General features: G+C 44.1%; 1 protein-coding gene across 10 annotated transcripts in view; it reads left to right on the forward strand.

Annotated features, from left to right (window-relative positions):
* Positions 1-21,820, forward strand: part of AAK1 (AP2 associated kinase 1) — a 156,157-nt gene that overhangs the window by 102,342 nt on the left and 31,995 nt on the right. For 6 of the 10 annotated variants that reach the window (XM_032410804.1, XM_032410799.1, XM_032410800.1 and 3 more), the window contains 8 exons: positions 4,856-4,977; positions 6,329-6,410; positions 6,912-7,044; positions 10,488-10,591; positions 12,535-12,614; positions 16,780-16,934; positions 17,882-18,192; positions 21,497-21,751. In XM_032410804.1, the coding sequence (XP_032266695.1) occupies positions 4,856-4,977; positions 6,329-6,410; positions 6,912-7,044; positions 10,488-10,591; positions 12,535-12,614; positions 16,780-16,934; positions 17,882-18,192; positions 21,497-21,751 (1,242 nt within the window). The remainder of the gene's footprint in view (positions 1-4,855; positions 4,978-6,328; positions 6,411-6,911; positions 7,045-10,487; positions 10,592-12,534; positions 12,615-16,779; positions 16,935-17,881; positions 18,193-21,496; positions 21,752-21,820) is intronic. The other 4 variants (XM_032410806.1, XM_032410807.1, XM_032410808.1 and 1 more) reach the window with 1 other exon arrangement.

Consider the following 21,820-nt stretch of genomic DNA (forward strand, 5'->3'; position numbering starts at 1 on the left):
AGCCAGTAGGTTGGGAAGTAAGGTCAGCAGCATTAAACTCTCAAAGAGCTGGAAGACTGTAGGATTGTAAGCAGGGGTAACATCCTAAAGGACTTTGCCAAAAACAAAGTCACTCTGCAAATTTTCTGGAGCTTCCAGAAGATGGTGTATGAAGGTCCAGTTGGTTCTCTACCTTCCTAGTCTCACTTAATCCCTCTGGGCCCTACTCTAGCCCTGACCTTAGTCACCTTCCCCCTGGACGATTGCACCTGCTCTCGCTTTCCTCCTTCTCCTCTGTCACTGGCTAACCTTCCTCAAACACTCTTTTCATCTGCTGCTGAGTGGCTCCCAAGGGGACCTCCCCCAGTCTGCCATCTGTCAGCTGCTCTGGTCCTCTTTCCTGCTCCCTTCGCGGTCACCCGTCTGAGCTGCCCACGTTCCGTAGTAACTGCATAATGCCCATCAGTGCCGTGGGGAGGGGGTAGCCTCAGCGGTCAAGCAGCCCGAGCCCACATCCTGCCCTACCAGCCTTGTGACCTCAGGCACATTAGGTAACTGGACTCTTTTCTCATCTCTTAAGTGGGGGCAATAAGGCTTTGTAAGAATTTCATGAACTACTGTAGGTAAAAGTGCAGGGGGCAGCATCTGGCTCATAGTGAGTGCTGTTAGTTGCTGATACCTTTTTTTTTTTAAAGGATTCATTTGGTTTTTTGTTTTGTTTTGTTTTGTTTTTTTGAGAGACAGAGAGAGAGCTTGAGCAGAGAGAGGGGCAGAGGGAGAGGGAGAAGCAGACTCCCGCTGAGCAGGGAGCCTGATGCGGGGCTCAGTCCCAGGACCCTGAGATCATGACCTGAGCCGAAGGCAGACACCCAGCCGACGGAGCCACCCAATCTGGTCTCCGCATTCATAAGGGCACTAGTCCAGAGTATGTCCAGCCCCTGTGTCTTCAGTGTCCTTTGCAGCACCAGCCCAGCACAGTGCTGTCCCAGCCGTGGTGACCTACCTCTCTGTCTCAGATGCCTCAAGCCTGCTGCCATCTCAGTGCCCTCCTGCTGCCTGTCCTGTGAGAGCCACCTCCTCCCCCAGGTGGTCCACGCCTGCTCCCTCCATTTGGGTCTCTGCTCACCTCATCACAGTGACCTTTCCAACTGTGCTGTTTGCAATAGCGTCCCTCTTCACTTCACATGTGTTTAACTTGTTGGGTTTTTTCCCATAACATTTATCACCACCCGGCAATTACACCTACTTTCTTATTCTCTTCCACTGGACTCAGCTCCGTGAGCAGATGAACCTTGTTTTGTTCACAGCCTTATCCCCAGAACCTCTTTGGCATATAGTAGGAGTTTGAATGTGGGTGTTTCTCTATTAAATGAATGGTCATAACTTTTTAGGTTTATATAGGGAGATTTATAGTTTGCTTTCACATACATTCTTTTACTTGCTTCATAACAGCAGTGATAGAAATATTATTAGCTTTACTTTGCAGAAGAGAAACAAGACCGAAGAGCTTTAAAGGTTTCTCCGAGGTCAGACATGTGAATAGTCCCCGAGGCCCTGTGACCTCCAAGTCCAGTGTGGTTGTCGCATGCCAGGCCCCGTGTCAAGTGTGTTGTTGATGGTGGTGACAAAGGGCAGCGGCCAGCTTGATCTTGGAGGTTTCCACAGGTGTCCCAAGTCACCGGGTCAGACTGAGAAGGTGCAGAGGGTGCGGCAGCTGCTGGGGTGGCCCCTGCCAAGCGAGTTCACCTTCACAACCTCGTGACTCTCCCAGCAAACTCACAGAGCTGCCCGAGCAGGACTTCTGGTTCTTACCTGCATTAGCATTTCTTTGATATTGATAAGGCTTTCCCCTACATTGATAGTTCTGGCTTTGTGTCCACTTTTGTACACACCCTTCATTTTTAACTATTTTTTTTTTCCTGCAAATACAGTTTTGTACAATGTTATCTTTATGGGAAGGAGGTAAGCTGAGATGGGGACCAGGCTGATAGAGTATCAACTCTGCTGAGTTCTGCCACTCTGGAACTGACCAGAAATACAAACCTAGTTTTTAAGGTGGGGGGGATAAAAACAAAACAGAAACCCTTATGTGCCTCATCATTATTCAGTCTTTGTCTACTTGGTTTGCCTCCTCCCCCCAACCCAGTGATTTTGGTCCCTGGAACTACCTTGTTTGTGTTTTGAAGTGAATTAACTTTTCAGTGTTTTAGATTATACATTCTAGCGTCGGAGGTATAGACACTAATTGGGGAAGGGGCTGTGCACATACAGTAGGTGTAGGTGACACATGGTTTCACATGAGGCCGGGGAGGACGGTTGCTGCTCACTGACACTGGATAAGGGATCGAGGGGTCCGTGGCGTGTGAAATACCGGACTGGCTATTGCAGGACACACACGGGCGTAGTGTAATTATAGACCAGAGGCTGACGGACTTTTCTGCAAAGGACCAGACAGTAAATATTTTAGGCGTGTCAGCCATATAGTCCCTGTCACAACGGCTTGGCTCTGCCATCGGAGCTCAAAAGCAGGAGCCGTAGACTAGAGGGTAAGTGACGAAAGGGCACGGCTTGCTTTGGTCTGAAGGTCTTACTTGGCCAGCCCCTCATGGACGGTAAGTTCTACAGATTTTATAGGGTGGCCGTGGAAGATTTTACTGAGGATTTATGACGCGAGCGAGGCCTCGTAGAATGGCTAAGATTTGACAAGTGGAGCAACTGAATAAAAGGATGAAGCAGGTGATGCAGGGAGTGCTTAAGAGACACTGAGCAAAGCAGCCTGGCTGGTAATTAGACACCTGGTGCCGCATCTACTAGATTCCTACTATGGGGCATTTCTGAACATAAAGGACTAAGGCAGCCCTGCCCTTAAGCTTGTATCCAGTACACTGGGCATACTCATCATACCACGGTTGGAGGATATTATGGCAGGGGACCTTGAGTAATGCTCTGCTTCTGATTTGCTTCCTGCCCCGGCAGAAAGGTAATTAATTACCTGTCTTTCTCTAGAGTTAAATTGCCTAGGTTTACTTCCCAGCTTCATCACTGTGAGCCTCACCCTCTGCATCTGTAAAACAGGGATATTATTATATTATTATGAGGGTAATCCATGTAAAGTGATGAGTACAGTAATACTCATAATAGTAAAAGCACAGTAAATAGTAGCTGATCTGTCTATAACCTCTAAATTAGATTGGAAATATTAGTATTGCTTTGTTGGAATTATTTTTGATTCCTCAAGTGAGTATATGTTCAGAATAGCTTGACTGTGTCACTTTGTGTAAATAGGTTAAACTGATGAGCTTTATAGAAAGCTGTAGATAGTAGAAATATTTGCTTGCCTCAGCCTTGTCTCCGGGGAATAAGAACATATCCACTCGAGTTGATAGCCATAGTTCATCCTGCCTATGTGCTTAAAAATCCCAAGGTCAAAATTCTAGATTAAAGTGATTATAGGTTAATAGTGCCCAAGGTGCAAAAGCGTATCCTCTCTGGAAGAAAAATAGATTTTAAACTCAGGCCTCAAAGGCTTCCCACAGGAAGAAGAATTCCAAGGAACATGAGTTAACAGCAACAATAACAAAACCCCTGATAACAACACCATGTGTGAGACTCAGTAGGAGTAAGAAACAATAAACGAAAGAATCAGTTTGCAGCAAAGGCTTTAGGTATTAGATTTAGCTGACACAGACTATACAATAAACATTTTTGTAATATATAATATAATTTTCAGAAGAACTAAAGCAAGTGTAGAAACAAGTATAGGAACAAGGGACTTTCACAACTGACCAGATTTTTTTTTTTTTTAGAACCAGTAGTAGTAGTAGGGCCCGGGCATTTGGTGGCTCCTATCTCGCTTCTGACAGATGGACACACACACAAACACAGTGTTAAGTGTGTTTCTGTTTTTTAACTTATTCCATTCAACAAACATTTTCTGTAGCAACCACTATATTAGGCCCTGGTAGAGAAGACTACAAATAGGATTAAGAGATGGTGTTTGTGTTGAAGGAGCTTGTAGTCTACTCTTGCCTTTGTTTTCCAAAGATGGTCAGTCTTTGGAAGGCTGACGACAAAAGACAATGGAGACTACAGGCTTACTGGCCTAACAAGATTTTCTGGCTGCCGTTTTACTGCCCATGTGTAGCCAGGTCTGTCCTCCAACACACCGGTCAGCTCAGTTCACCTATACCAACAGTTACTCACTACATCTTGAGTGCAGAAGTGCCCACCGTTTTGGAGTTATTCTTTCATTGGTGTAGTCCTTTGATACCAGAGATTTCTGTAGGTTCTGGTATTTGTAAGCCCTCTTCTACCTGTAACTGCTAACTCACTGTCCAAAGAATTCATCTATAAAAAGATAATACTTTAATAGGAAAACTGCACGTTTGCCCACAGGCCTTGTGGGAGGGAGTGACATTTGCCTCGGTGGGTCCTTGAGGAAGGCTTCAAAGAAGAGGTGCCATTTGAACTGGAGTTTGACAGATGAATGGGATATTGATAGTTGGGTAAGGAGTTGGGGGTCACAGAGAACATTCTAGACTGAAAGAAGAACATGAGAAAAGATACAGAGGCTTGAAAGTATTAGGACTGTTTCTGCAGAGGTGAGAAATGTAGCTGAAAATCTAGAAAAATGGGACTCTTGCTTCCCATTGTGGAATTCCTCTATTTGCCCCCTCTACTCTCATTTCACCCTGTTACTGTGCTTTGCTTTTTGTTCACTTGGGATGACCCCTGTTGAGATACTTGCAGGGGAATAACTTTCCTGTGCATATTAATGGGATTATCAGCAATAAAATAGTTATATAACTATGAACGAAATTTTCGTATGCATTACTAAATAATATCTTGGCATGGGTGGTTGGGGAATGTTTTTCAGGTTGAAAATATCCTCTTGCATGACCGAGGCCACTACGTCCTGTGTGACTTTGGAAGCGCCACCAACAAATTTCAGAATCCACAAACTGAGGGAGTCAATGCAGTAGAAGATGAGATTAAGAAGTAAGCATTTCCTCCTTTCTTGGAGTTTTGTCCATGACCAGATCAGCAACCGTACTTTCAGCTTATGGATGAGAAGGTCAGGGTGGGAAGACCATGGTGCTAGTCATGGTGCCTCTTGTCACAGGACATCATGTTGGCAGTTGGGTTGTTTGATTTCAAGTGGAGAATGTGGAAGGGGTCCACAAGCATTGATCAGTAGAGTAAAATGAAGGAATCATATAGCATTTTATCAATGGTCCAGTGATCACTGTACATAGATATTTTGACTTACATCACATAGCCCTTAAAAAGCTGAATGGTGCACAGACTGTAGAGGGACTGTGATGTTTTTAAGTGTAATCACGGCATCTGTGACATTATCAGTCAGCTGGATGTGCTTTTCACCGAACCCTACATTGCTGTGTACTCCTTCTTGCTCATAAGGAGCTCACCAATCTAGTGGAATTAATGGTAAGTAGGGCTATGAAGTCTCTACAGATACTGACTCGCTGACTTCGATGAGAAAAAGCCTCTTTAGATTTCTGGCTCCAGTAAGAACCTGACCCATTTTTCCCCTCTTGTCCAGAGTGCTGGATTTTTCACAGGCAACAACACTCACTGATACTACTAATAAACCAGCAGTCTGGTATGCACACCTCTATCCTGATCCTCAGTCTCCTTTCCTGCATCACCCCTGGCTGCCAAGCTGGGGCAGAAAGACTTCTGGTCCACGGTGCTGGTGGACAGCTAAACCATGGTGCCCTCTGGGCTTTAGAGGCTCGAGCAGCATAGATCACATGCTTGGTAACATCAAGACACTCACTTTGAAGCTGAGCTTATACTATCTTTCCTTGAGCCAGAGATAAGAGGAAAACTGTTGCTTCATCCCTCTTCCAGCAGCAGAGACCAGCCAGCCACCTCCCACCCCAGCCAGGGCCCACTTTCTGCCCTCCTCCAGTGTCTCAGCCAGTATTACATATCTGAGTTGAGCCACATTTAAGGGAATTACTGTTTTTAAGAACAAATCAGAAAATATAGTATAAATATACTATCAGACAACAAGGATTTGCAGAAGATTTTATCATTGGAGGACCCAAGAAAAGTTGCTTTTAGTGTTGATTGAAGTGCCTCAGTGTCTGGGTCTCCACGTGCCCTCAGATGGAAGGACTGCTTCTAGAGGGCCGTGGGTGTGTACCAAGGACAGCTTTCCATTTTATCTGCACTAATATTTCATACTCTCTTCTGCGGATTGCTCCCAGGGAACTAGACTTTTTAAATTTAATATATATGTATTTAAAAAGTATTTCTGCTACCCCTGGTTTTTAATTATAGCTTTGACATATTTAACAAAAAACAAATCTCTTGATTGTAGATACACAACGCTGTCCTATCGAGCACCAGAAATGGTCAACCTGTACAGTGGCAAAATCATCACTACGAAGGCAGACATTTGGGTAGGTGTCAACTAAGCTGTCCGCACCTCAGATACCAGCAGTCTTGACCGTAAATTCCCAAGTTTAATGCAGAAAGTGCCACAGTGAGAGTGGCCACTGTACCATGTCACTGTCTACCTAACCCTCAGGGTTATTCTTCACTCCAGGTGACCAGCCACTGCCTCGTGAAGCATGTCGAAGGAAATGACTTTAGAGTTCTATGAAAATTATTCAGGTGACCTGCCCATTATTTAGGTGGTTTTCATACATGCGTTACGAGTTCTTAAGAATAAAATAGCTGAAATGCTTGTTCCTTATTGGAGCACAATTTGGTAATGATGGTAGAAATAATGTATGTCAGCAGCTAAATAGTGGTGTTGAGTTCTAAATTCAAGTTTCTAATAGGTTAATAGTACAGAGTTTTTATATCTGCTCATAAATGTGGATGATGCCAGTATCTCTCAGACCCATTGGCAGTTATGGTAAATAAACCACTCGTAGCAATCTGCTTTATTTTTTTAGGCTCTTGGATGTTTGCTGTATAAATTATGCTACTTCACCTTGCCATTTGGAGAGAGTCAGGTGGCAATTTGTGATGGAAACTTCACAATTCCTGATAACTCTCGATATTCCCAAGACATGCACTGCCTAATTAGTAAGTATTTCAAGTTTCTAGTTTCATATTTTTATCTCTAATCTCCAGGAATGAATTGGGGGACAGAGGGACTGGATCACAGGAGTGATGGGTTGGATGCAAAGATAAGTCAACTGGTAATGGTTGGTCACTCAAAGATGAATAACGGTGTCTAGTTAGAGTTGTAGGCCTTTTTTGCTAGAAATCTAAGCTCTTTTGCACTTGAGCAGAAATCCTAACTGTGCTTTGAACAGTACAGTACTGCTCTGTTCTGTTGCAAGCAGTATGAAAGAGTCCAGCTGACTTCTATCAAGTGATAAAAAATTCATCTTTGCAAAACTGGAAGCAACTCAAATTGAAATGATTGCCATGCGTTGGCTGGAGTGAATACATAATTAAGACTGTATAACTCTGTGGAACAAGGTTTTTTCTCTCTTTAGGTTAATCACTGGATTTTGATAACAAGCATTTAAACTCAGTGCTTGGTTTAAAATGTTTTTTAAGATTCCCCACTCTTTTGCAGCATCCTAGCAAGCATATGTATCAGTTCATTAACCAGATGGTAGAACCAATAATCTTTGCACAAGCCCTTGTACCAAAATGTGAAACAGAGATATTTTATCATCTTTTCACATTGGTCAAGGGATTTAGCATCTAAATTTTAACCATTATGGGTTATAAGTCCTGGGATAGTTTTTTGGGTCCTGGTTGGGGTTGCATTGAAAAAAAATAAGTCCTGGGATAGTTTTTTGGGTCCTGGTTGGGGTGGAGCATCTGACATTTGTTGAGGGCCTACTTGTATCTTATTTAATTCTTAAAATCTTATATAGTAAATATAATTATCCCCATGATACAAATGAGGAAGCTGAAGCTGAGAAAATATACGTAACTTACCCGAGGTAACATCGTTATAGCTTTTAGATTCCACTGGGCCAATTTTATCAATCCACTTCTTCTGTTTATGAACCAAAAAGGGAGGGTGGTGGTATTAAAAGAAATGGGAGTATGGCCTTTAATGGTTGCTGGATTGTTTTCAGAGGTAAAGCATTAGAGTAGTCCCTCCTTATCCGTGGGTTTGCTTTCTGCGGTTTTAGTTACCCACAGTTGACCGCAGTGGGAAGCAGACAATCCTACTTCTGATGTATAGTCAGAAGGTCGATAGTAGCCTAACGTTATGTCACCATGCCTGTGTCATTCCTTCACAACATCTCATCACATGGGCATTTTATGCTTTCGCATCATCACAAAAAGGGTGAGGACAGTATAATGAGATGTTTTGAGAGAGAGAGACCACATTCACATAACTTTTATTGTAGCATATTGTTATAATCGCTCCATTTTATTATTATTGTTAGTTAATCTCATACCATACCTAATTTATAAATTGAGCTTTATCATAGGTATGTATGTATAGGAGAAAACAGTATATATTGGATTCAGTACTATCTGCGGCTTCAGGCATCTACTGGGGGTCTTGGAACGTGTACCCCCTGGATAAGGAGGACTACTGTATGCTATGTAAGTGAGATTGGAAGGATATATAGGAAATGGCCAGATCTGGTGCTAGAGTGGTAGGATTTTTTGGTAATACATTTTCTTTTTAACATTTGTACAGCAAATTCATATTAGGAAAAACAACTCTTTATGAATTTCTGTGACACTGACATCTTTCCCAAACTCTGACCTATTTCTTTACAAACTACTTGAAGATCCCACAGTCACCCTAGAGTCACAGATCTAAAATTAAATTTATTGTCCTTGCCCAATTACTCCCAATACACAGTTCCCCTCTTTTTTCGGTTTCTATTAGTGGTGTCACCATTGATGCCGGGATAATGGAAATTTAAGGTTTTCTTTGGATCTGGCTCGCAAGAGAAAGTAGAGTCAGGCATTTTCTAAGCAGTGCTCTTTCTTTGGAGTCTCTCCTGTCTCCATCACATTCTCTTGTTCTCATCACTGTCACCATAGTATATACACATTCAGCCGGTGCGTGCCTGTAGGGGTGGAGTGGCCACCAGCCTCTCCTCGGGCAGTCAGCCCAGCCCAGCCCAGCCCCGCCTCACCGTGAGATCGGTCTTACACAGCGCCACCCTGTCAGGTCCCCGTAGTAAACTTGCTGGTTTGCCCGTGGTCCCACAGTAGGGCCCAGCTTCTTAGCATGGCATTTAAGACCCTTCATACTCTGGTTCCACCTCACCCACCCAGCCTTATTTCCCTGTGTTCTCCGACAAGGAAACCTCTGCTCTGTCCTTCTGGCACCTGCATTTCCTCACAACAGGGCCTTCCCTTGCCTTTCGCCCAAGTGCATTTTTGCCCAGACTGTTCCATCACCAAGAATATCTTTTTCTCCTCTTTCCCCTGACTGACTAAATTCTTTCCTGCCTTCAAGGACCAACCCAAACCCTGCTTCTTTTTTTTTTTGTTAATTAATTTATTTGAGCTGGGCAGGGAGGGGGAGGTGGGAAGGCAGAGGGAGAAAGAGAGAATCTCAAGCAGAGCCCCTGCTGAGCAAGGAGTCTGATGCAGGGCTCGATCTCGCAGCCCTGAAATCATGACCTGAGGGGAAATCAAGAGTCGGAGGCTCAACCAACTGAGCCACTCAGGCGCCCCAAACCTTCTGCAAGGCCTTCACAAGACTGCAGCCTCATCAGTCTTTCCTACACTTAGTGTTCAGACCATTCATTTGGTTCCTTAAACAGTAAGGCCTTGCGTTGTTGTTTGTATGTATGCATGTGTATGTTTGTGTGTCTTCACAAAGATGTTTTTCCTGGGGATTTTTCCAGCTTTGGAAAGGGCAGAAGTGTAAAGAATCTGGAAATAAATAAGTGTTCTATAGATTATGTGAAAGTAGAGATGTATTTATCATTTTGTAATTTCTTTTAGAATGGAAACCAGCTAATATCTCCAACAAAGGAATAATAAGTCAGTTCTTAAAATTTGAGTTTTGAGGGGTGTTTAGCTGGCTCAGTCGGTGGATATGTGCCTATTGATCCTCAGGGTCATGAGTTCTAGCCCCATGTTGGGGGTAGAGATTAATAAAGAAAAAAAAAAAGAAAGAAAGTGAAAAAAAAAAAGGTTTTGATTATAAGTCTCAAGAATAATCATTTGTTTAGCAAGATAAGGAAGCCAGAAGCCTGTAACTTCCTAGGTACCAGAATATGAAGGTGGTAACTTTAATAATGAGAGATTGCTTGAGTCCCTGTTGTACAAGCCACAGAATGTGAACTTCAGATATCTTTGTTACAGTTCAGAAACTTTGTTACTTTCTTGTGCATATTAAAAAATTCAGGGAAGTTAGAGCTTCCATTTCTGAGCGGGGAGGAAAAGAGCTAATTACACTGTTTGAATTTTATGAGAAATAAAAATGAAAAAAAAAACCACATTTGGTAACAGAAATTATGTTTCCTAGCTAATGTAATAAGTATTAGGGTATTATTAAATATGTTCACATATGTTTGTCTTAGGGTATATGTTGGAACCAGACCCTGATAAAAGGCCGGATATTTACCAGGTGTCCTACTTCTCATTTAAACTACTCAAGAAAGAATGCCCAATTCCTAATGTACAGGTATGTGAAAGGTGCTTTTTAGGGGAAGTAAACATTATCAAATTGTCATTTAAAATTCCTGGGGCGTGAACCAGCTGTTTAATGAATATAGATGTCCCTTGTTTTGCGTGGTAGGGGGCATTCAAGCAAAGCTAACTATGAAGCAATTACTATAAAGAGAATCCAATTTTCCCATAGAATTTAATTATTAAACTAAGGCAATTACACCCCCCCCCCCCCCCAAAAAATCCCTAGGGATTGAGTTGAGCACTTTGGGTGAAGATTGACCAACCTACTATCTTGTTAACTTCCACAGTTCACTAAGAGCTATGAGCCTGTTGTATTTACCTAGCAGTGGTAAGGCAGGCTGCCTTCCTGAGGCAGGTCTCTGAATTTGTCCCCATACCTACTGGAACATAAGCCCCTTGTCCCTTTTCTCCTTTATTGCAGCGGAGATTTCTTGATTCTCTTCTACTCTCCGCCATCTATAACTCACAATCCTTTTCCACTACCCTCCTTACACACATCAGGCCATGGGAATGTTTTCTACATTTAGTAATCCTAAGCTCTGCACTCAACAGTTTTCAAACTTCAGACCTTTTTACAGTCTTAGCGTATTTTTCATGTGTGATCCAGCTCCCTTGAATATTTTACTAATGGATGCCATAATAAATAAGTTCCAATCTGAAATTGTCTTCCAGTTTTCCCAATAGTGAACTTTGATGTCACTGTTGGAGCTTCAGGGTATTGATAAATAACACTCCTCTTTCACTCCTACATTTGGAATCAGATTTGGGAATCATTCAGATGGAACTCAGAATATTGGCTGTATTACTAATAAGGTTGAATCAGAGAATGTAGCTGACCAGTCAGGCTGCCTAACATTAGATCCACATGACTGAGCAGGGAGCACCCGATTCTGTAGAGACAGGCTCTCCCTTAAAGGAGAGGTCAGCCAGGCGAGCTCACTTTTTTCTCCCAGTCCTGTCAGTCAAGTAAGTTACGCTTCTCCCTTGGGAGAGGAATGCTTGGAGAGAGGAAGAGAAGCAAGGAGAGATATCCTAGCAAAAATTCTCCCCACCTGGAAACATGAAGGAAATGGGAGGTCCCTCCTAAAAGCCTAAATATTTACTGTTACTAGTAAAACTATTACTAGTATTCCATTTGTCAGCTTTCCAGATTAAAATGAGGAATCTTGTACAGGAACCTAGCATGACCATGTTTTTCTTTTGCTGCCCCACTTTCCCATTCATAAAGTTAAGTAACCTGAAATATAATTGGAAGCATTCAGATTGGTAACTAGTTTTTAGAAAGTCAGGCTCACAAGTCTCAAGCCGTTTGGTACTCACTCAGCAGTGCTAAGCAGTTGTCTTGTGGTTGGGGACGGGAGTGCTCCCTCCGGAGCCGGAGCTGGTGTCAGGTGGCCCGTGTGGAATCCAGGTGGGAGGAGTTCTACTGGCCTCATGGGTCTAGGGGTGCCTCATACACTGGAGAGGCCCCGGCGCCGCAACCAAATGGTTTGTGGCTATGGTTTTCTCCGTGTTCAAGATAGAAGACAGAATGAATCCCGGCTGGGCATGCTGCTAGTCAGTGCTGACTTCTGTAAGGTTTAGCTGATAGTTTAAATAATAATACAGGTTACAGACATCTCTCCCATTCCATTCTTAACACCACCTCTAAGCTGTGTGGTAGGAAGTGAAGGGTCCAGAAGGTTGGGAGCCTCGGGGGAGGAGCGCATGGGACGCAGGCTGCTCTGTCCTCTTCTCTGATATGCTACCTTCCTGAGGGGGGCCGAGACTGGGGGGATCTACCTTTGGTTGACTTCCCTTCCCTCTAGTAGACATCAGGGCCTGGAAGCCACACCGGGAGATCCCAACACGTATTTCCATCAGCCCAGTCATGCTGGTATTACTTTTACAAAGCAATCTGCAATGTCCTTTTTTGGTTTCCTTTCAATTCTATAGAACTCTCCCATTCCTGCAAAGCTTCCTGAGCCAGTGAAAGCCAGTGAGGCAGCTGCAAAAAAGACCCAGCCAAAGGCCAGGTAAGAACTGCCCAAGTGTGCGCAGGTCCCGCGCCAGCGGCCGTAGTGGTAGGAGAAAGTCCCTGGTGGTTGTTAGGTTCCCGTGGCCAGAGGCTGCACAGAGCAGGAGAGCAAGCTCTGTCTCTTCCAGGGAGTGCAGGGAGGAATATAATGAAACACAGCGATCTACATCTGAAAGAGAATGAAGAGCTCCACAGCTGTTTCTTTTGCTTGGGGAGAAGCGCAGGGGCATTCAGAGAAGAGGCAACAGACAACTTTAAATATTGCTAAAAAGAATGTCCTAAACAGGTGTCCTGGTCTTCCTGTAGCCTGGTTCACCACCCTAGTCCTTCACCTCCCATTCCTTCTCACTGTCTGTGACCCTGACCACCTCAGGAGAGTGCCAGTCAAGGCACAGACTCCATGAACAGCAAAAGAGCTTGTGGATCTTAGCTAATCACATTCCATGGAACATGGGGTCTTCCCCGAAGCAGATGCCAAGAGAGGATTGAAGAAGCTAGGATTTTATTTGACTGTAAGAGAAAATAGGGAGACAGCCAGGGAAGGCTGGAAGAACCATCAGAAGGTGATGTAAGTCTAACCCAGAGTGAGGAAGGAAGAGTGAGTGGAAATGACTAGAAACTGCCACACAGTTGAAGGAAGAAGGTTCACCAAAGGTGTCAGGGAATCCTCAAGCCGAAGTCAGCTACCAGAGAAGCCCCCGTGTCCCGGGAACAGGCCGACTTTAATCCCCCTGTGGCGGGGGTAAAAGGCTGGGAGCAGCCTGTGGGAAGCATGGCCTCAGAAGGAGCATGGCAGTGGATTTCAGGAGCACAGCCCCTGGGGCACGTGGTGTTTGCACCCCTCGCCAGCCGCAGGTCTGTGGGGCACAGCCTCATGGCTGCCATGCTTCCACGTGGCAGATTCTGAGGGTAGTCGAAGAGATGTTTATACCTCCTTTTTCTCCCATGTTCCCATGGCGAGGAAACGTTAGCCGCCAGCTATCAACAAAGTACCCTAGATGGGGTTATGTGAATTTTAATAGAGTGGTAAAATAATTTCTACATTTTTAAACATTCTTAAATGTTTCTGGAATAAATGTAAATGCTGATGCGGCTCCAAAAGTTAAAGGAGACTTGTTTTTCACAGACTTAGCAAACTATATCCATGGTGTTACTTTGTAGTCCGTTTCTTACCTAAGTCTGCCATGCTCACCTCTGGAAATTGCTTTTGGGGCTGAGTTCATTAGCTGAGTATTTGGGTTTATGCCCATATTGCTCTAGACCCAAATATAGTAGGTACTGAGGCTAAGCAAGGATCCATTCCCACAAAGCCCCCGCATTTATAACAATGACAATAACTGGTACCGTTCCAAGTGGTGCTGTGTTGTGTCAAATGAAGAAAATCATACCTGTATCATAAGGCAGTTGTGAACATCGGTGACTGTGAAACTGTTCTATAAACTGTAGAGTGCCCACGCTGTTGGTTTGTATGGATCCATAATGCTGCAAGAATACACAGACCTTACAGCCAAGAGATTTGGGCCTAAGGTGTCCTGTTTATAATTTACAGTGATTTCATTTGCGTTACCATATTTGCTCCCCAATCCTGAGAGGTAAGTTTTTCTTTCTAACTCTGTTTTTAAAGTAACCACTCTTCGTTGAGGCATCATGTATACCAGATACCATATGAGGTTCTTTCTGTAAATAAGATGACTTTCTTTTTCTTGAAATAAATCTATGAGCCATTGTTGTTGTTCTCATTTTACAGATGAGGAAACAGACTCAGAGTTGTAAGTGGCCCAAGGTAATCAATTAATATGTGGTTAGTAAAAAAACCCAAATTCCAGCATCCATACTCTATTCTGTGCATTAAGTGATTTGCCCACAAGCACATAGATGCGACAACTTAGAGCCAGACCTCCTGGCTTCAAGGTCTGTATTTTTTCACAGCGTATTGACGGCCATACAAACTAACATTTTGAGCACTCTACAGTTTATGAAAATGGTTTCACAGTCATTGATGCATTTGATGTTCACATCTGCTTCATGATGCATTATTTTCTCCATTTCATACAGAAATGACCCAAAGCAAGAAGAGGTAAAATGACATACCTATTATCACACAGTTAGTGAGGAACCAGGCTCAAATATAGTTTTCTTTGACTCCAAATCCCTTTATCTCTAAGATGTTACCCTTAAGAGAAATCCATCCAAGGGCTCCTGGGTGGCTCAGTTGGTTGAGCATCCAACTCTTGATTTTGGCTCAGGTCATGATCTGAGGGTCAGGGATCAAGCCCTGTGTTGGGCTCCGTCCTCAGTGCAGAGTCTGCTTGAGATTCTCTCTCTCTGCCCCTCCTCCTGCTCTCTGTCTCTCTCTCTCAAATAAATAATATTAAAAAAAGAGAGAGAGAGAGAGAGAGAGAAAGAAATCCATCCAGTGTGGAGGTTCTTAGCATTTGGTTTCTATAGACGTCTGTTCGACTTTCTCACCATTGGCTATGTATTTCTTAAACCTTTCTCTTCTTCTCCAACATTTGTCCTGTTTTCCTTCCCACCTTCCTTCCCCAGGTTATAGCCTCTCCAAATATGATAGCTTTTATATTATAAGTTCTCTACCCCACACAAAAGCATCCCTCTAGCAGGATTGCAGAGAAAAGCCTCAGGGTCCACAGTGGACATCCCTTGGAGATATGTCATGGGGAAGGCACATGGGGCCTGCTTTGCTTCCTATTTTGCATTTCATGGAGGCCATGCCAGACATATTTTGGAAATAGTCATGAAGCTTGTTTATTTTGGCCATAACTTCAGTTTTACTCCCTAATGTGCATTTTCAAAAGACCACTACTCTGTTCTGAGTTAGATGGCAGCCAGCTGCCTGGACTGCTCTAAATGAATGGAAGTTATCACCTGGATTTTTACACTATCACAAGGAACAAGTAGACCACCCAGCAGTCCTTCCTATATTAATTTGGATTAGATTTGGCTGTGATGTCCAAAATGACAGTGGCTCATATAAGACAGACGTTTTTCTTTCAAGTAAACAAAGTCTGGAGGTAAGTAGTCAGCGATTGGTTTGGCAGTTCTGCCCCACACCCAGGCTTCTTCAAGCTTCTCACTCTACCTTCCCTACGATTGTAGCCATGACCTCACAGACCAAAATGGTAGCATTCCTGTTCCAAGTAACAGATGAAGGAATAGCCAAAGAAGAGAGACAAGTGGCATACCCTAGCTATTTCTTAAGGCTTCTGGAAACTGCCGTATAACAGTCTGCTTTCCCATGTAAGGCCAGAACTTAGACACATAGCCACACCTGATTATAAGAGAGGCTGGGCAATGTGATTTTTACTCTGGGTGAAATCCAGCTAAATTTTTTAATTGGAATATATTTTACATATAACATATTCCCCAAATCCTTTATCTTGAATTATTTACTTATTTCTTCTAGTTGCCTTATTGGAGTCACTCACTTATATGCTTTTTTTTAATTATAGAGAGACCATTTTGACAACTAGTTCTTTTTTTTTTTTTTTTTTTAAGATTTTATTTATTTGTTTGACAGAGAGAGACACAGCGAGAGAGGGAACACAAGCAGGGGGAGTGGGAGAGGGAGAAAAAGGCTTCCTGTGGAGCAGGGAGCCCGACACAGGGCTCGATCCCAGGACCTTGGGATCATAAACTGAGGTGAAGGCAGACACTTAATGACTGAGCCACTCAGGCGCCCCTTGACAACTAGTTCTGACCAAGTTTGAGTTCCCTCTACATCTGAAAAACACCTGTTTCAAATTCCTTTCCATCATCACCCAAAGCATATTCTGGGAAATCCTAGGAAGTGTTAGGTGGAATGGTCCCAGGGTCAGGTAAGCTAGAGAAACATTGCCTTTTGTATTGGGCTCTCTTCAAAGTTCTTCATGCACATTCACACGTGAAAAGTTCCGCTGGAAAGAAATCTGCTCGATATATTTTGATTAGTATGTTAAAACTTCTTTCCCACCAACCCTTTTTTCATAACATCTAGTAACACATAACATCCTGTGGAATACCCTTTGACAAATGTCGATTAAGCAGATCTGGAAGGTTTGGATGAGTGTGGAGGGGAAAGCCAATCCATCAAGTACTCTGTCTACCCCTTTCCCACTCTCCCACACATTAATGTGAATCTGTGTTTCCCCCCCTTCCTTTTCTAGACTGACAGATCCCATTCCCACAACAGAGACTTCAATTGCACCCCGTCAGAGGCCTAAGGCTGGGCAGACTCAGCCAAACCCAGGAATCCTTCCTATCCAGCCAGCCCTGACACCTCGGAAGAGAGCCACGGTTCAGCCCCCACCCCAGGCTGCAGGTCAGTAACTCAGATGGTTTGAAATTTGGTACACCCTCTTTGTTATCCCAGACATTAACAGAAGTCTCGGGAAGCCTACTTTTGCTTCAGGAATGGAATCCCGAGACACATAAGGAATAAATGGTTTGCCCTGAGGACCAGGAGGTGAGCACCCATTGAAATTATATGGCATGTGGCTGGCAAAAGGGAAGCCTTCTCAATGGGTTCTCCGGGGGGCCTCCCAAGACCACTGAAGCCTGATGTCTCTATTTTTTCTAGTCTTGGCCCTGATTTTGTGGCTTGGTCCATTCATCCCATGCCTTCCTTTTTATTTCATATTCTTCTCGTGGCCTTTAAAGAAACAAGATTCTCTTCTTTTTGACACAGGGGCATTGTTTCTTTAATGCTCTGTCTTCTGAAACTATCCGTTACCACTCCATGTTTTGGTATTCCGGTTCTAATGAGATGACTTAGTTTAGAGGACCCAAATGATCAAGTAACTGAATTTAGTCATCACTTCCCCTACCAGGAAGCTGCTTTTGGTGAATTTGGTGGTCATCTACTTATAGCCAGGCATCTAGACTGGGGTCGTGTAACTTACATGTAAAACATCAAAGAATGCTTTTGTCCTAAAGCATTAGTGCAAAGATTGTATTTGAATGCAGTAGCATCAAAGGCCAGTTGAATATGTAGATACTCGGGTGCTGACGAAAGGAATAATTGACTAAATGGGATGCTGAATAAGGGGGGGCTTTCTGAAGGAGGCAAGCACTGAACCTTGTTCCTGAACCTTGTTTTGAAAAACATGAAGCACATAGTTTAGCAAGAAGATGCAAAGACAGAAGCACATGGCTCTTGGGATTATCTGTCCTTTTATCACCCCCTCTTTATTTCCTTGGCAAGAGAAAGCAAGCCATTTTCGTCTGGAAGAGTTTTGAGCCCTTATATGGAGTTTATTCTCATTACAGGATCCAGCAATCAGCCTGGCCTTTTAGCCAGTGTTCCCCAGCCAAAAACCCAGCCCCAACCCAGCCAGCCTCTACCCCAGTCTCAGCCCAAGCAGCCCCAGGCTCCACCCACCCCACAGCAGACGCCGCCCACTGCCGTCCAGGCTCTGCCCACTGCGGCCCAGGCCACGCCCCAGCACCAGCCGCAACTCTTCCTCCAGCAGCCGCCGCCGCCGCCGCCGCAGCAACCGCCCCAGCAGCAGCCGCCACCTGCCCAGCAGCCCGCGGGCACGTTTTACCAGCAGCAGCAGCAGCAGGCCCAGGCCCAGCAGGTAAAGTGTTCAGTCTGACCCTTGCTTGCCGTATCTGAGGCGGCGCTGCGGAAAGGCCCAGTAGGTACAGGCATCTTCCTCGAGGAGCCCTTGGAAGACAGGGAGCCACTCTCCACATCGCCTCATTGCTTCTCCCAGCGCTGCATACTGGGAAGCATTGCGCAGTGGATGCATCACTGGGCCACTCACACCCCTTTCCTGGGCCATGGGGAATTCTTCACCTGATGGAGGAACCTCAGCAAGGGAGCTATTTTTAGGGATGCTTTTTCTCTTCTTTCTCTCTTTTTTTTCCTAACACAATTCCACCATTACCATACTAAAAATAATAATTTCTTCTTATTATAAAATATCCAGGGGTGCCTGGGTGGCTCAGACAGTTAAGGTGTGCCTTCCGCTCAGGTCATGATCCCGGGGTCCTGGGATCGAGCCCCGCATCGGGCTCCCTGCTCAGTGGGGAGTCTGCTTCTCCCTCTCCCTCTGCCTGCCACTCCCCCTGCTTGTGCTCTCTCTCTCTCTCTCTCTCTGTCAAATAAAAAATAAAAAATCTTAAAAAAAAATATCCAGTAATGTTTAACTCTTCCTGATGTCTCATAATTTCAGTTGGCTTGTTCGAATCAGGTTCCAAACAAGGCCCACATGTTATATTTAGTTGTGAATCTTTCTTCCTCCATTATCTTTTCATATTTTTTCTACATTTTTTACTCTGAACATACTCATTTTATAATGATAGACGTATCTTTTAAGTCCCCTTTTATTCATAGTGCCCTCTCCCTCTTTCTTTCCCCTTTGGCATTTAATTTTTTGAAGAAACTGGGTCATTTGTCCTGTAGAATTTTCCACCTTCTGGATTTGGCTAATTGCATCCCTGCGGTCATTTAATATGTTCTTCCATCCCCTGTGTAAACTGGTAGTTTTTTGAGGCTTGGTCAAAATTCGATTCAGTTGGAATAGTTCTTTGTTCTTCTGGTTGTATTACTTCAGGAGGCGTATAAAGTCTGGTTGTCCTATCTTTTATCAATATGAAGATCAGTCCGTGAGTTTGGTGTTGTCTGTCTGATCCATTCATTCAGTGTCCCTGATCAGTTTAGCAGCAACTGCTGATCATTTCCTAAGTCCCTTCACTCATTAGGGATGTCAACATGGTGATATTCTAGCATTCCCTCTTCACTTAGGGGCTGGAATTTTTCTGTGAAGAATTTTTCTCAACTATTTGATGACCCTGAGGTACTGTTTATATAGAAAAGGCAGAAAAAGCGCTTGATTCTTTGCCTGTGTTTACCAGTTTTCAGAATGGGTTTGTTCTTAGTGTCATCTAAAGGTGAACAGAGGTTTTTGATTTGTTTTGTTTTAGTATCATCGTGAATTCAGGGATTTAAACGTATTTGTAATGTTTCCAGACATTGCCTTTTAAAATTTTTATTTTGATGCTTAAATTGCCTCAGCTTTGGCCAGTGGAATTCTCTTCAGACTGGCTCCTGGGTCTTTTGGTGGTGCATGGTTTCTTTGCTATTTATTTATTTATTTATTTTTAAAGATTTTATTTATTTGACAGAGAGAGCACAAGCAGAGGGAGAGAGAGGGAGAAGCAGGCTCCCTGCTGAGCAAGGAGCCCGATGTGGGACTCGTTCCCAGGACCCTGGGATCATGACCCCGGGCTGAAGGCAGCTGCTTAACTGACTGAGCCACCCAGGCATCCCTCCTTGCTATTTATTGTAACAGGCCGCTCTAGGCTTACTCTGCCCTTGACCTGGAAACAGCCATTTCTCTGAAGGAGCTCCATTTCCTTTTAAAAATGGTATTTAGAGACCACAGTTTGGTGCTAAAGATACTCATTTGCTAATGGAACAGTTATTTGTTTTTAGGCCTTTTCAGTGGATACTTGCGAAAGATATTTTGTTTCTTTTGTTAACAGAATATACACCACGAATCTAAATTTATATTCGTAATTCAGAATTGTAATTATAGGATTTTTGCTTAACTCCTTGGATTTTATATTTGTATTTTTCTAATCTGAAAATCTTGATTCCTAACAACATTAACATAATCACTTAATTGCTTTATAATTTCAAGACAATAGTGCCAACACAAGTACTGGAAACAGGTTAAGATTTCTTTGCCTTTTTCATTCTTAGAATGTTTTGCTCATTATTTTCTGGAGAGTTTGGCTATCAGTTTGATACACAGGTTTATTTGTTTCATTTTGCTTTTGATTTATAGTTATTGCCAAATTTTGGGTTAATTTTGTTGTATGAAAATATAAAACATTTACAGAGTTTCAAAGTTAAATCTGCAGAATTCTGCCCCCTCCATCCTGTAATAATAGAGGGAGCCCTCATTCCTGTTTACAACTTGAGAGTATTCTCTTTTAAGGATACATAGCATGGCTTATTCAATTAGTGTCCCTGTTGATAAACATTTGGTCATTTCCAGCATTTTGCAGTTCTAAATAGGCAGCTATTTATTGACATCTGCTTCTTTGCTAACCCTTTAACTTTGCCCCAGGAGGCCGACAGTGTCCTCTCAGTTAACTCTACAACTAAGTAACAGTGTTTAGGATATTCAAAGACAAGACCTTGACTTTTGTTCATCAGTAGGCCCTTGTTTGACCTGTGTGTGTGTGTGTGTGTGTGTGTCACATAGTCCTTGGCAGTGGGGAGTAGACAGATGGATAAAAAGTATCCCTATCCGTAGGCAGTTTATAAGAGAATATTGAGAACTTGAAAGAATCGGTTACCAATACAAGATAAAATATCAGTAAGTGTGGTATACAGAACATTTTGAATGTTTAAAGGTGGGACTGTTAATAAGATGGAGCTACAGAGAAATAATTTTCAGAAGGGCCTGAACGGACTCTTTATAGCTGGCTTAGCACTTAGGTGATTTTCAGTGTCACTGCTTCGTCCTGTTCATGGAGCAAAGCATTTTAATCTTGGCTGCTGCCAAATCCCTTTACAAGAGGGATTACTTCTGTGATTGGGAGATCATTTATTAGCTTCTGCTACACTCCAGCATGGGGAACCACAAGGTGCCCAGTGGAATGGAAGCCCGCAGGCTTGCCATATCAACCCACCCGAAGCCGGGCTGGGGGCCAGGAGGCAGCCTGGCCGTGTCAGGTGCTGTGAGGTTTACGTCTATACCCTGAGGGTCCCCTCGGGAATTGTGAGGCCAGGCCACGGGACTTCTGCCCGCCCTTGCCTTTGGCTTCAGACTGGGCTTGGTTATTCCTGAGACCTTGGTCTTTGTGGAAATCTGTTCCGAGACAGGCTTTCTTCCCCTCCTCCTTTTTGCCGCTTCTCATGCTCAGTTTCAGGCAGCACACCCAGCCGCCCAGCAGCCGGCCCTCGCCCAGTTCCCGGTGGTGTCGCAAGGCAGCTCCCAGCCGCCGCTGACACAGAACTTCTACCAGCAGCAGCCGCCGCAGCTGGCCGCGAGCGTGCACCAACAACAGCTGCTGACTCAGCAGGCCGCCTTGCAGCAGAAGACCGCCGCGGCGGCCGGACAGCAGCCCCAGGCGCCGCCCGCTGCAGCCCCGCCGGCGCCCGCGGCCCAGGAGCCGGCGGTGAGGGCGTGGAGCGAGGGGCGCGGGAGGGCGCGGGGCCGGGGGGGGGGGGGGGGGGGGGGGGGGGGG

This window comes from Phoca vitulina, unplaced genomic scaffold, assembly GCF_004348235.1.
Source record: "Phoca vitulina isolate PV1807 unplaced genomic scaffold, GSC_HSeal_1.0 scaffold12, whole genome shotgun sequence".
Taxonomy (NCBI): Eukaryota; Metazoa; Chordata; class Mammalia; order Carnivora; family Phocidae; genus Phoca; species Phoca vitulina.